At 40.9% G+C, this 14,818-nt stretch overlaps 1 protein-coding gene across 1 annotated transcript in view; it reads left to right on the top strand.

The window, feature by feature from the left end:
* The window catches only part of Fam168a (family with sequence similarity 168 member A), a 143,291-nt gene that overhangs the window by 104,995 nt on the left and 23,478 nt on the right, over positions 1-14,818 (top strand). Inside the window, exon 3 of the mRNA XM_028770620.1 lies at positions 14,209-14,289. Coding sequence (XP_028626453.1) covers positions 14,209-14,289 — 81 coding nt within the window. The remainder of the gene's footprint in view (positions 1-14,208; positions 14,290-14,818) is intronic.

Here is a 14,818-nt window from a genome sequence, read left to right as displayed (position 1 = left end):
CTGGGGATGTAGACCGCATGTAGGAGCCTGGATTCTGGGGGCGTGGCCGAACACCTGCCGTTTCTCCAATGGGGAGTCAGGGTTCAAGGCCCATGCCCAGCCAAGAATCAAGACATCTTTCCACGGTCCGACAGAAACTCACACAAGAAGTCTGAGTACAATAGAAGTATGCTGGGGTGAGGTGGTGGGTGTGGTAGAGGACAGTACCCCTGGTAGCTCTTTAGTAATTTAGGCCATCATAACCTAAAGTCCCAGAGACTAGAGCATTGAGCAAGCAGGCTGAATGACCAATATTATAATCATTTGCTTCACTTGAGTTTTCATTTCCTACCAAGTCTACTGCCCTGTCGTTTTACATAGCATTAGGTAAATCAGACTAGATTTGAACTCAGCTCCATCATTTGTTCAGTGGTAAATACCAGAAGATGTTCCTGGGAAACCTGACTAGCAGTGTCTAAATAAGTAAAAAAGTAGAGGGCTATCTAACCTGTACAAGGCCCTGGGTAGTTCCATCTCCAGTACACATACCCCTGCAAAAGTCTAGAGGTGACGTTAGTGCAGGCAGCATTGCCTTACTAGATAGGCCAATGATTTCAAAACCAATAGTCTCGGGACTTCCAGCTTTTCCTTCTTGATCTGAGACGACTATGATAATTCTAGGCATTGTGAGTTTTGTGTAATTAAGTTTTGTGGGGTTTGTTTTTGTTGTTGTTGGAAGTGGGTTTTGTTTGTTTGTTTGAAAGAGTAGGGGCTAAAGAGATAGTTCCGTGGTTAAGTGAATTGGCTAATCTTCCAGAGGACCTAAGTTCAATGCTTAGCACCCAGCACCTACATGGCAGGCAGCTCACAACTGTTTGTAGCTCCAATTCTAGGAGATCCAAAGCTCTCTTCTAGTCTTCACAGGCACCAGGCAACATGTAGCATACTTAACATATATGCAAACAAAACACCCATACACACACAAAGAATAATAGTAAAAAAATTTTTAAAGAATATAGAGAGATATAAGTGATACCCCCTTTCATTAATAAAGCAAAGACCTTGCCAGAATTCTCCCAGGAGAATTTTTTGTGTCATTGATCAGAAGTAAGCTACGTAGCTTTCCTGGACTTTAGAAAAGCTGAGAAAGGAGTAGTTTAGCCTCAGAGCAAGGACAGGCAAGGCAAACTTAGTTGAGAGTGAGTGATGAATTAGCCAGTCCATAGTAGCAAGCACAATGCTTAGGTAAGTAAATTAGTTTCTGTCTCACTCTCTGTTTTTGTCTTTAACACAGGATCTTACTCTATAGCTCAAGCTAGCCTTAAACTTGTTGTGTAGCCCAAGCTGAAATTAGCTTTTCTAGCTGTTTTCCACATCTGTGCAATAAAAATAATGGTAGAACCTTGTCTCACAATGGTGTGATGATGATTAAATGATAGTTACATAAAGGGTTTAGTATAAATACTCAATGTGTAATCAGTAACATTAGTTGATTTTTATTTTTAGGATTGTTATGTCAACTCAGCAAAGTAATTAACCTATTTCATAAAACTGAGGTATGTATGAACTGGGACATGACTCAGTGCTAGAACAAAGCCCTGGGGTCTAGCCACAAAAACAAACACCAAATATCAAGTAGCTGAAGTTCAGAGCATGAGGGTAACTTTGCTGAATTCTCACTTTCAAGTGACCAAGTTGGGATTAAACCCTATCTCTGGATCTATAAAGAGTGGTTAAGTAGCTTGCCTGGAATCCTTGAGCTGTTCAGAGCAAGGTGTTTTCTTCTGCACAGCATATTGCCTTTGTGTAATACTCTTGAATTTCCTTTTGCAGTTTCAATTGATTAAGTCATAATAAACCAAGCAATAAAATTCAGAAGATTAGATTGATCTAATTACTCAGCTGTTAAGATGAAGCCATGAATTAACTGTACTCCAGTGCACCTTTAATTCTATCCAACAGGGTGCACAGGATCATTCGCATCATACAAACGCAATTCAGCTGATGCCTTGTACAAGGCCCTGCATTTAGTTTAAGAATGAGTGTGAAAACACCTATAACAGTACACACACCACAGACACATACACATACACACATGAAAGCTTTTGTCCTGGTTAGCTCTAGGCTTAAACACATGGAACCATGATATGGAAAAAGTCACACAACTGGCTTTTTTAAAAAAGGTTTATTTTTATTATCTTTATTTATTATAATCTGTGTGATTATATGCCATATGTGTGTGTAGAGCCAAAAAAGAGTGTCAGATCCTTTTAACCTGGAGTTCTAGGTTGGATCTAGGTACTGGGAATTGAATTTAGGTCCTCTGTAAGAGCTGTAAGTGCTCGTGACTACTGAGCAATCTTACCAGCCCACAGTTGTTTTTTTCACTATAGTCTTAAAATCCATGGGTATTTAACAGGGAATTTTTAACAAAAGAAACAAACAAAAAAGGAACCCAAAATAGATTAAGTACCTACTACATAAGCAGGAAGGCCAACATGGTGTAAATAGCCCCAGGGCACCCAGGATGACGGAGAGACTCTCTCAAACAAAGAAGTACCTACTACTCTGCAAAATATTTATGTGTATTTTTAATACAGCATTTAGAACGTTGAATATTCTTCGCATTTTCTAGCCTGTCATGCAGGACACGTGTTCCTAAGATTTAAGGGAAAGACTAGCTGTGTTCTAATGTATGGTGAATGCTGTAGCTGCTCTCAGAGCTCTGCTCTTCCAGGGACTGTGATGCTTCCTTTCGTGAAGCCAGAGCAGGGGCTCCAGAAATCCAGTGGTTCACCTTCCCTCACTGGCAAAGAAAAGAGAAGTGAAACTTAAATAAGTAGAAGAGAAGATATAAAAATTAGAGCAGACATCAATTAAAGTAGAGAAAATCCAGCAAAAAAAAAAAAATGGTTCTTTAAAAAAGGTTAGTAGAATTGGGGGCTAGCAAGATGGTTCAGTGGTTAAAAGCACTGGCTGCTCTTTCAGGACTGGGATTCCATTCCTAGCACCTACATGGCGGCTCACAACTGTCTGTAACTCTAGTTCCAGAGGATCTGGCACCCTCACAGATGTATATGATGTATATGTATATGTACACACATATACATGTATGCAGGCAAAACACCAATGCACATAAAATAAAAATAAATCATTTTTTAAAAAAGATTAGGAGAATTGGTGCTGGGGGATATCCCTGGTTAAAAGCACTGACTGTTCCTGCAGAGGAGCTGAGGTCAAGCACCCACAACCGTCTGTAACTCCAGTTATAGGCAGTCTGAGCTGATGTTCTCTTCTGAGTGTCTCAGGCATTGTATGCACACGGTACACACACATGCGAAGTATACATACACATAAAATATTTTTTATAAATCAGGTCATGGTTGGGCAATGGTGGCGCACGCCTTTAATCCCAGCACTTGGGAGGCAGAGGCAGGCGGATTTCTGAGTTCGAGGCTAGCCTGGTCTACAGAGTTAGTTCCAGGACAGCCAGGGCTACACAGAGAAACCGTGTCTCAAAAAAAAAAAAATAGCTTTAGGTACATAGTAAGATCTTGTCTCAAAAAAGTGCAGAGGATATTACTACCAGCTGTATGGAAGTAAAAAATATGAGAGATTGCTGTGAGGCAATTGTGTGTTAGGATCTGAGACACCTAAGTGAAATGGAAAAACAAGCTATAAACACTGATTCATGACAAAATTAGAAACAAATAAAACAACAAAACAGGTTCCCACACCACCCTGAAAAGCTGAATAGACTTTTGACAAAGATAATTAGTTGTCAAGAAAATTTCCACAAAGGTAAGCTGAAGACCTGATTGAGGTCTACAAGTATTCAAACAAGAACAACAGTTCTCTAAGAACACTACAAACTCTTCTAAAATGTAGGACATAAAAGGAACAAAATCCATGTTGCCCAAGCCAGACAGGTGTATTACAAGACTGGAAATAGCATCTCGCTGGATACATGTAAAATTCTCAACAGAATGCTCCGTTTGAGATGTTTAATGGGCTCCGTCTGTTTGCATTCCACTAATCACCAGTGTGTCTGAATATCTTTTCCTTTTCTCCTCCCTAGTCAACTAATGTTTTTCTCTCTGAATTGCTTGATTAGATTCTATTAGACGATTTTGATTTCTTGTTGATTGATCTGACCTTGTATTCTGCATATCAGTCCCGTGTAATATGTATTAAAATGTCTTCTGTCTCTGTACATTTCAAATTTTCTGATGCCATCTTTTGTCATACAGACTTTCAGATTTTTGATAATTTAGATTTATCACTCATTTTATGATTTTTTTCCTTATCTAAGAAGTACTATTTTCCTACATCTTTTAAAAATGGTTTTAAGGGGGCTGGAGAGATGGCTCAGTGATTAAGAGCACTGACTGCTCTTCTAGAGGTCCTGACTTCAATTCCCAGCAACCACATGGTGGCTCACAACCATTTGTAATGGGATCCGACACCCTCTTCTGGTGTGTCTGAAGACAGCTATGGTATACTCATACATAAAATAAATAAATCAATCTTTTAAAAAATGGTTTTAAGGTTTTGATTCATACGTGATTTTTAGTTCGTTGAGAGGTCTCGAGGTGTAGTTCAGATTATCCTCCAACTCCCAGCTGTCCTACTTCAACCTTTTGGGTGCTGGGGGAGGCATATACCACCAGAGAAGGATTATATTTGTTTTATTTTGTCTTCTGAGACAGGGCTTGCTCTGTAGCTCAGGAGGCTTGAATCTCAGTATGTAACCCAGGCTGCTCTTGAACTTGTGTCCCACCTACTGCAACCTCTTGATTGCTGAGATTATAGGTGTACTTGTTTTATTTCTGAAATTGGAGATGTAAGGTGTGGAGGGAAGGGGAGATATAACTTATTTTGGGGATAACTGTTTTATTAAATATGAACAATAATTTTCCTTTTGCTACATCTCTTTAAATAGAATAATGAAGTAAAATAGTCAACATGGAAGTTCAAAGAAATTCATGGACTAAACCATTAATTTGTAAAATTGATATTGTTCTTTTATCTGTTTAGAAAATAAATGCACAGAGATCAGAGGCCATCCACAAACAACCTTGTGTTGTTGAGTACTTCTCAATGCTTTAGCATATAGCAGAAAAAAGAAGGAAAGGATACTCGGGTTGGAGGTAGAATAATAGGCCATCTGCTTTCTATTAAAGTTTCTTCATTCCAGTGGATAAGAACTCTAAAGCGATTTTTAGATTGTTTAAAGAATTTTCCCCCTGAGGAACAGTACACATTTGGCCTTCTATACTCACTTACCTAGAACAATTATATTTTGATTATCTAAACAGACTATTCTTCTCTGAATATTTTAATGGTAGTGATAGTATTGTCTCTATATCAAAACATAACCATGTAAGCCTGTCTCTGATTTTACCAGCCTTCTCAACTGAGACTTGGAGTGAGTGATCAGGAAGTGATTTGCCCTTAGCCATGGCCGAACATGCTTTTCTTGAAGATGTAACACTGTTCTAGTATAGCTCAGCACTGGGTATCCTTGCCTTTCCTGTTTCCTCAGGGCAGTAGGTTTGCACTGAGCACTTATAGTTAACAAACACCCTTTACAGTTCCTCCACAGCAGTAGTCTTAACTTTCCTAATACTGTCAACCATAATACAGTTCCCCCTTTTGTGGTGACCCCCCAGTCGTAAATTATTTTTGTTGCGACTTGATAACTGTAACTTTGCTACTGTTATAAATGTAAATATGCAGGATAGCTGATACCTGACTTCTGTAGAAGGGTTGTTTAACCGCCAAAGGGGTCATGACCCAAAGGTTGAGAACTGCTGCTCTAAAGCTTGCTAGAGCCTGTGTGAAGCTGGGTGGGTGGGCCTTGAGTCCCATGTACTGGCTGCCTATGATTCAGGTCTGGTGGATGAGACCAAAGCCAGCACTACAGGCCCTGCCTGTCAGGTCTGACCTATACCCTCACCCGTCAGCCCTCTCAGCAGCCTGGCTTCTCTGCTAATAAGAAGAACCTCGGATTCAGCTATTTTTCTGGAACTCACAGGTCAGAGTCCATTTAGTTTATCATTTTCATGCATTGATGTAGGAAAAAACTCTGAAAGCCTGCAGTTGGATGGTTCCCATCTTCTGTAGTTTCTCAGCACACTACACTAAAAATGAGATTTTATTGTCAGGGTCAGACTTTATGAGTTTTTCCTTTGGTCTACAGCAGTAACTCCCTAGCAAGTCCTTCATTCTCGGATCTTCCTATGATGTTTGTCATTTATTTAACTGTAGTGTACTTTCCCATACTGCATAGAGTGAATATCCTGGTCTGGGGACGTGGCAGTTAAGAACATGGGCTGCTTTTCTGGAGGACCCAGTTTCAACTCCTAGCACTCACGTGGCAGTCACAGTCATCTAATATCAATCTTATTAGTTAACAATAGTAGTAATAATAATAATTGGAGTTCTGCAGACTCCAATCCCTCCTCTGGCTTCCTCAGGCACCTGGCATGCACATTATACACAAGCACACATGCAGGCAAACGACTCTATTCTATGTACCTAGCAACCTCCTCCCATTCTGTCAAGCTTAAAGATTTTTTTTTTCACTATTTCCCTCAGTAGCTTAAACTATTACCAGTTCTCCCAAACCTGTTTTTCATTTCCTCATCATTTTGATGATATGTTTTGCCTATAGATTATTTTAGATGGACCATATCATTTTCCCATTAGACTTAGATTCTCTAGAAAGGAAGTGCCTAGTACCACGGTTGGTACAGAGTAAGCATTTGCTAGATGCTATCTATGGTGGTACTGGTGGTGACTATGGTTGCATTTGTTTACTTGAAAATACCTGACAAAAGCAATTTAGGAAGGAAGGGCTTATTTTTAGGTTATCCAGTTCCAGAGTCAGTCCATGATGGTGGGGCCAATTTGGGCAACAGGAGCATGAGATAGCTGGTCACTTGCATTTGGTCAGGAAGCAGAGTGAGATGGATGTAGGTCATCATGTTGCTTTCTCCCTTTTATTCACCCAACACTCAGGGTAGGACCCCCACCACCTTCATTTAAACCTTTCTGGAAATACTCTCCTAGACATACTCAGATGCATTTCCAAGGTGATTCTAAATCTAGTCATTGACAGTGGACATTAACCCTACAATGATGAGGAAATACAGAGCAAATCATGTTAAATCTTCATTGACCACCATCATCAGAGTCTTGTCATGTAAGTTTAATTAACTTTTTCCTCCTCAAATCACAAGAGAATACACCAGCAGGAAAGTGAATGAGGCAGGAAGATTTTAATTGTTAAGGAAAGGGGATTTGAAATGTAATCAGAGGTGAGTAGCAGAAGGAGGCAAGCTTGAGAGAACTGGGTGTTATAGATTTGTCCTAGAATACACTATGGAAGAATAACTGGTACCCACTTCAGCCTCCAGTACTCTCCAAGAAGCCTGAGTGCCAGAGAGGTTCTTAGCATCCCATTTGAAAGGGTTCCAGTAGCACTCGGGAGGCAGAGGAAGCTGGATTTCTGTTAGTTTGAGGTTAGCCTGGTCTACAGATCGAGTTCCAGGATGGTCAAGGCTGGAGAGAAACTGTGTCTCAGAAAGGAGAGAGAGAGGGAGAGAGAAGGGGAGAGGAAGGGGGGGGAGGGTAGGTGGAAGAAAGGGTGCCAGCAGAGACTCTGTTACATTCCTGTGCTGATGGCAAATTGGACTCTTCTCCAAGACCTCTTCCAACATCGCAATTCAGTGCTTACACGGTACATTTCAATAACCGGAGCTTGGCCTGTGTTGAAGACTGCAAATGGGAGACAAATAGCCTTTAACACAAAACAAATCAAAACAAAACAAAACCACTACCACCACCACCACCAAACCCCAGAAGCATCTTTAAACAACTTGACCCACCAGCCAGGTGTGATGATGCACTACTTTGAGTGTTTGGGAGGTAGAGACCACTCTGGTCTACATAGAGCGCTCCTGACAGCCAGGGTCACAGAGAGACCCTGTCTCACACACCCCTCCCTCAGGATTTACTCTCCAGAGTCATTCTTCTAGTTTTGAAGATGAATTGTAAAAAAATTTGCTAAGTGAGCAGCAGTTAGATCTAGAGGCTTACACTTTTGCTATAGGAAATGTCTGAGTTAGAGTTCCTATTGCCATGATGGAACACACACCCAGCAAAGCAAAGGAAGGGTTTATTTGGCTTACACGTCCAGATTGTTGCTTATCATCAAAGAAAGTCAGGACAGGGACTCACACAGGGCAGGAACTTGGAGGCAGAAGCTGATGCTGAGGCATGGAGGGTGCTGAGTACTGGGTTGCTCCATATGCTTGCTCAGCCTGCTTTCTTATAGAACCCAGGACCACTAGCCCAGGCATGGCCCCACCTACAATGGGCTGGGCCCTCCCCCATCAATCACTAATAAGAAAGTGCCCTACAACTGGACCCTATGAGGGCATTTTCCCACTTGAGGTTCCCACCTCTCAGATGACTCTAGGTTGTGTCAAGCTGACACATAAAACTACAGGGACAGTAAGGGTAGAGAGGAGGATTAAGATGGGCTTTGTTTCACTGAGGCTTCAATTTTGTCTCATTAGCTGTGTAAGATTTGTCTCAGTATTTCATCTCAGAAATGCAGCTAATAATATATATTTTTAGAGTTGGGATGGAGATTAAATCAGTAAAGAAGTACCCAACCAGAACATGATAGAGATTCTAAATTATATCTTTCTTTTCTTGCTGTCTTTTTTAGTTAGAAAGAATAAAGAGATCTTGGTTTTTTGTTTTGTTAGTTTGTTTTTGCTTTTTTTAAGGCAGAAATCTTTGCACTGAGGATACAATAGTGGCTTCTACTTTTAGCAAAAAGTGTGTTTGTGTGTGTTTGTGTGTGTGTGTAAGACTGTTGGAGCACAAGAGCCACTGTATGCATGTGTGTGAGGTCACTTGTGAGGCATGGTCTTTGTTGTTTCTGCTGTTGCACTGGATGGATACTCCAGCTAGCTGGGCCAGGAGCTACCACACCACTGGATGATTCTTCAGTGTCTTATTCTTTATATTTTATAGCTATTTTGTGAATGAGATTGCTTTTTAAATTTCACTCCCAGCAAGTCTGTTATTGGTGTATAAAAGTGTTACCAATTCTTATATGTTGATTTTATATCCTGAAATTTTTACTGAATTCATTTCTTTATCTCTACTATTTTTGTAGTATTTTTTCTATTTCTTTTCACATCTCCTGCAAACAGTGATCATTTGGCTCATCTTTTATTATTTGGACACCTTTTACTTCTCTTACCTGATGTCACGATTAAGACTTCCAGCCCCGGAGCCAATAAGATGATACAGTGATGAAGACCTGCAGCCAAGTGTGAAGACCTGCAGCCAAGTGTGAAGGCCTGGGTTTTACTCCTGGGGCCCACATGGTGGAATGAGAGAGAGAGTTGACTCCTTAAGGTTATCTTATGACCTATACATACATGCTGTGGCACATGCACAAATGCACACACTACACACACACACACACACATCATGGGAGAAGGCACACATTGTTTTAAAAAAGAATCTAGTATTTTACTTCTTACCACTTCTGCGTATGTTGCCTTCAGAAGGCTGAAGTTCAGGCCAGCCTGAGCTACAATGTGTTCTTGGCTAGCCTTGGGTATCCTGCCTCAAAAGAAATAAATTGAATAGTAATTCTAATTAGCAACACTGAAGGATTTAGCTGGTTGTGGTGGTACATTTCTTTGTACCCAGCACTCAGCACTCAGGAGGAGGCTGAGTCAGGTTGATCTCTATAAATTCTAGGTCAGCTTGGTCTACATAGTGAGTTTTAGGACAGCCAGAGCTACATAGTGAGACCCTGTCACAAAATAAATATATAAAAATAAAATTTAAAAAATGTTAAAGGATGAACCTATAATTTTCCTCTAAAGCAAGTTGTCTGAAATGTAAAGTAGGAACATGGTTGTCTGTGGCACACAATCTCTCACAGGAAGCTGAATACAGATTTCAGTCTTGAGACTGGATCACTTAACTTCCGGGATTACATTCCTTGACTTTCTTCTTGAGAAGTAGCATATCTCTAGATTGCTAATTAAGTGACAAGCTGGCTACTTCATTTCTGAAATAGATCAGGGTAGAGTGATGAATTTTCTCTGGAATTCAAGGATTTCTGTAATAGCATATTAACAAAGATACACTATTTAAGCTCCAATATTTACAGATCCCAAAGAAGCTTTTAGGGATTTAGGGAGTTAATCTTTGACTTTTGAAACCAGCTTTCTACCATTAACATTCCAATGAACATATAAAACCTGCATGGAGTACTTAGGTAGGCACTTACACACTGCTAATGTACGTTGAGCGTCTTACTGGATATATTGTTGTAAAATATGTGAGAACTTTTCTCCGAACACTTTCTTACCACTCTGCACCATTGCCCTGGTCTGACCCCATGTTCATAATTGCCAGGCTTATGCCATATGCGCTCAACTGGACTCTGTCTCTCCACCTTTCTGCTTTTTTCTTTTCAATATAACCATCAGAGTGACTCTGTTTCAAACACAAATAAGATTATGATGTTCTTCTGCTCAAAACTCTGTGTGTGCTGCTTGTTTCACTCAGACTGAAACCGTAAGTCCTCACAGGAGCCTATAAGGCTCTACATGAACTGAAGAGCACATTCTCTTTCTGACTCCTTGCTGCTACTGTTCCCTGTTTGTTCACTCCAGGCACAGTGGCCTCGTCATTATTCTCCAGATATATCCTCTATGGTCCTCAGATAGTTAATATTGTCATCTTGATAGGAAATAGACAGACTTCTGGGAGGGTGTTTTTAGACTGGGTTATCTGAGGTGGGAAGACCTACCTGACTGTGGGTGGTGTCACAGGATCTTGGTCTGAGTAAAAAGGAAAAAGCAAGCTGACCACCAGCATCATCACTCTGCATGCAAGTGTGACCAATTGTGTCACTCACCTGCTGGCATGATTTCCCCACAGTGAGGGACTGTATATGCAAACTGAGCCAGGATAAGCCCTTCCTTAAGCTGTGTTTCTGGGATATTTTGTTACAGCAAAGAGGAAAGTAACTATGTACTTCCCATTGTAGGGCCTTGGCTCTGAGTGGGTTTTTTTTTTCAATTGTTTGTTTTGTTTTCTCTGATGCTCTAAAAGACTTCCTATACTGTCTACTTGGTTGCCACATATTTCCTTCAAGCCTTTGGATCTGGAACCTTTCAGTGTATCTTACCTGAATATTGTTTAATATATTGTAGTGATCTAACTGTAGTGCACTTCTGATGTTCTTTTTTTAGGAGGGTGTGGAGTTGAGACAGGGTTTTTCTGTGTAGTCCTGGCTGTCCGTGAACTCACTCAGTAGACCAGGCTGGCCTCGAACTCAGAGACCTGCCTGTCTCTTCCTCCCAAGTGCTGGGATTAAATGTGTGTCCCACCACTGCCCAGACATTTCTGTTGTTCTTACTTTGCCTAAAGATTTTCTTTTTTTTTTTTTTTTTGTACATTCTAGACTTGGTTTTGATATTTTTCCAGTGCCTTTTCCAGGTTCCATGAGAGCAGGCTTGTTTGTTTTATGTACTGATACAAGTTTCCAATCCTGTGTCTGACACAGAGTTAATACCTAAGTATTTACTGAATGGATGATCGTTGGGATTAGCCTTAGAACTCTCACTATGAAGCTGGTGGAGTGTTTCACACATGCAGCCCCAGCATAGGGATTGGCAAGAGGCTTATGAATTCTAGAGTAGCCTGGGCTTTATAGGAAGACCCTATCTCAAATAAACAATAAAATATATATACAAACAAACAAAAGCTAAAAAAATAATACTCCCTGACAGCCACTGTGTACATCAAACTCTTCTTTGATACACTTTACTTTGATAGCTATGTGTAACAAACCTAGTATGCCTGAGATTGAGAAATTTTGTAAGTTGAATTTAAGAGGACGGAAATGCAAGAAAGAAAAAAAAGCCCTCTGCCTTCAAAAGAAAGGCTAGAACAAGCCGGGCGGTGGTGGCGCACGCCTTTAATCCCAGCACTTGGGAGGCAGAGGCAGGTGGATTTCTGAGTTCGAGAGTTCGAGGCTAGCCTGGTCTACAGAGTGAGTTCCAAGACAGCCAGGGCTACGCAGAGAAACCCTGTCTCGAAAAAACTAACCAAAAAAAAAAAAAAAAAAAAAAAAAAAAGGCTAGAACAGGAGAAGCAGATGGGCAGACTATAATGAGACAGACAGTGTTAGCACGGCCTGTACATCACACACTATTGCCCCCTGATTTTACTTCTTTTTTATTAACTAATTAATTTGTATGTATGCTTATTTTGCCTGTATGTATGTCTGTGCACAGCAGAGGCCAGAAAGGGAATCCAATACTTTCAAACTAGAGCTATAAATGGTTGTCAGCTGTTATGTGGGTCCTGGGAATTGAACCCTCATCCTCTGGAATAGCCGCCAGTGCTCTTAACTGCTGAGCTATCTCTCCAGTCTCCAATTTTATTTCTTTTAGCTGTTTAATTTTGTGAGCAGCAAAGAGGTTGGGTCAAGTTTAAGTGACTGTGCTAGTCCTTTCACACTGAAGAATCAAGCAGCACGGACAATGAAGGCTGCCTGCCACTCTGGCTGGTGGAGAAGGGAAAGAACCTGCAAGTAAAAAGTTTTAAAAGCTGAAGGGGGAAAAAAAACCCTAAAACCAAAATCTTTGAACTACCCCCTTTCCTAAATTATAATTATTTGTATGTAAATAGTTGTTTTGCCTGCATGTATGTCTACACATCATGTGTGTGCCTAGTGCCCAGAGACCAGAAGAGGATATCAAATCCCCTGGGACTGAAGTTATAAATTGTTGTGAGCTGCCATGTGGTTACTGGGAACTGAACCCAGGTCTGCTGGTAGAGCAGCCAGTGCTTCTAACCACTAAGCCATCTCCCCAGCCCAGACTCTGATTATTTCTTTAGAAATGAATTCTAGAAATAAGTATTTAAAAGTAGATTAGAGTCTCGAAAAAAAAAAGTAGATTAGATTGATTACTAGTGAGGACTAGAGGATTAGGAGTAACCAGTGGTTACAAAGTTTCTATTTGAGAATGGTAAATTTTAGAGACATAGAGGACAGTTATACAACACTGGGAAAGTAATGAAGTGCACTGAACTGCCCAAATAATATACTAGCATTTCTTCTGATCACTCTAACAAAATACCTCAGACAAAAAATTTATTTAGTTCATGGTTTCAAGGAATATATTCCATCCTATCCGTGAGGGCATGGTATTATGACATGATGTGTGAGGGCAGAGCTTGCGATTGGTCACATCATAGCAGCAGACAGGAATCCAAGATGGGCTGTGAAGCAGAGCCAAGTTATAATCGTCAGCTGTGGCCCTGGAGGCCTGTGTCCACTAGCTAGGCCCTATGTCCCCTAGATTCCTCAACTCCCCAGAACAGTGCTAACAGAGGGCCACAGCTGTCAAATGCACAAGCCTATGGGGGGCGTTAAGCATTAAAATGATAGAAAGTGGTTAAAATGACAAATTTATATTTAGACATTAGAATTTCAACAACAAAACAGTGTGTAGGGTCGGCTAGATAGTTCAGTGGGTTAAAGGCCCTTGCCACACAAACCCTTTGACCTGAGTTTGATGCCTGGATTCCACATTCAGCATAAAGGAAAGACTTGGCTCCACTAAGCTGTTCTCTGACCTTCTCACATGTGTGGTGATATGAACACTTATGTATACATACATGCACACAAATAAAATCTTTTTAAATAGATTTACTTTTTAGAAAAATGAATATATGAAAACAATCTGAGGGCTAGTGAGATGGCTCAGTGGGTAAAAGTGCATGTTTTCACATGCACATGCACACAAAATAAATATGATAATAATAAAAGAAAACTGTATGAACAAAATAGATACCAAAACTGTTGGTGCTGAAGGGGTTGCCTTTGGGAAAAGAGTAGTATTGTGACAACAATGTGACGGTCAGTTTATGTTTTATTGTATGAATGTCTGTACTGTTTCTACTGTCCTACAGTGAAGAGACAGACATACTACATATATTGCTTTTTAAAAATAGAGTTGCACTATTTTGTGACTTTTCTCTTGAAATCTGAAAGCTGTTCGTGTACACTGTCAAAAATAGTCTGTGAAGAGACTGAAAGCCAAACTTGTGATTTAGATGGTTTCCTATCCACTTGCATGACTAACTGAGGTTTTTCTTATGTCTCTGTAGGTTACCCCACAGCCTACCCGGCAGCTGCTCCTGCCTACAATCCCAGCCTGTACCCGACCAACAGCCCCAGTTATGCTCCAGGTAAGCAACAGGTGGGGCAGCAGTGGCGGAGAGGGTAGAGGTAGGCTTCCATTTATAACAACAGAGTCACCAGCTGGCCCTTCTCTTTACTTTGTCCTGGAGTCAGCCAGTTCTGGCTTGATTCTCTTTGGAGTCCCCTCTGGGAACTGGGGCAGAGCAGCGTCTGGGTGGGAGTAGGAGAAGAATCTCCTTTATTCTCTCTGGGACTTATGGGTAGCCCCTCTGTCCTCTGCTGGAATTTATGAGACATGCCTCCACATCTTAGAACCACTGCATCCCTCTCGAGCCTGAGGCTGCCATTGGGAATCCTTCTCTCTCTCTTTCTTTGTCCCTCCCTCCATTCCCCTTCCCTCTCCTTCCCTCCCTGTCCTTCTAGGGTATAAATTTGGAATAGAGTGAGAGACTTGCCACCAGAGTAAAGAGCCTGTGTTCAGGCTGAGACAAGTTGCTTGCTTTTCAGAAATAGAAGACACATAGCACTTGAACATGGGGTTGAAATCCTGAAGGAGGAGGTGCTAGGCATGATGGT

This window comes from Grammomys surdaster, unplaced genomic scaffold, assembly GCF_004785775.1.
Source record: "Grammomys surdaster isolate TR1022 unplaced genomic scaffold, NIH_TR_1.0 203, whole genome shotgun sequence".
NCBI classification, from domain to species: Eukaryota; Metazoa; Chordata; class Mammalia; order Rodentia; family Muridae; genus Grammomys; species Grammomys surdaster.
This window is presented reverse-complemented; position numbering and strand designations above follow the sequence as displayed.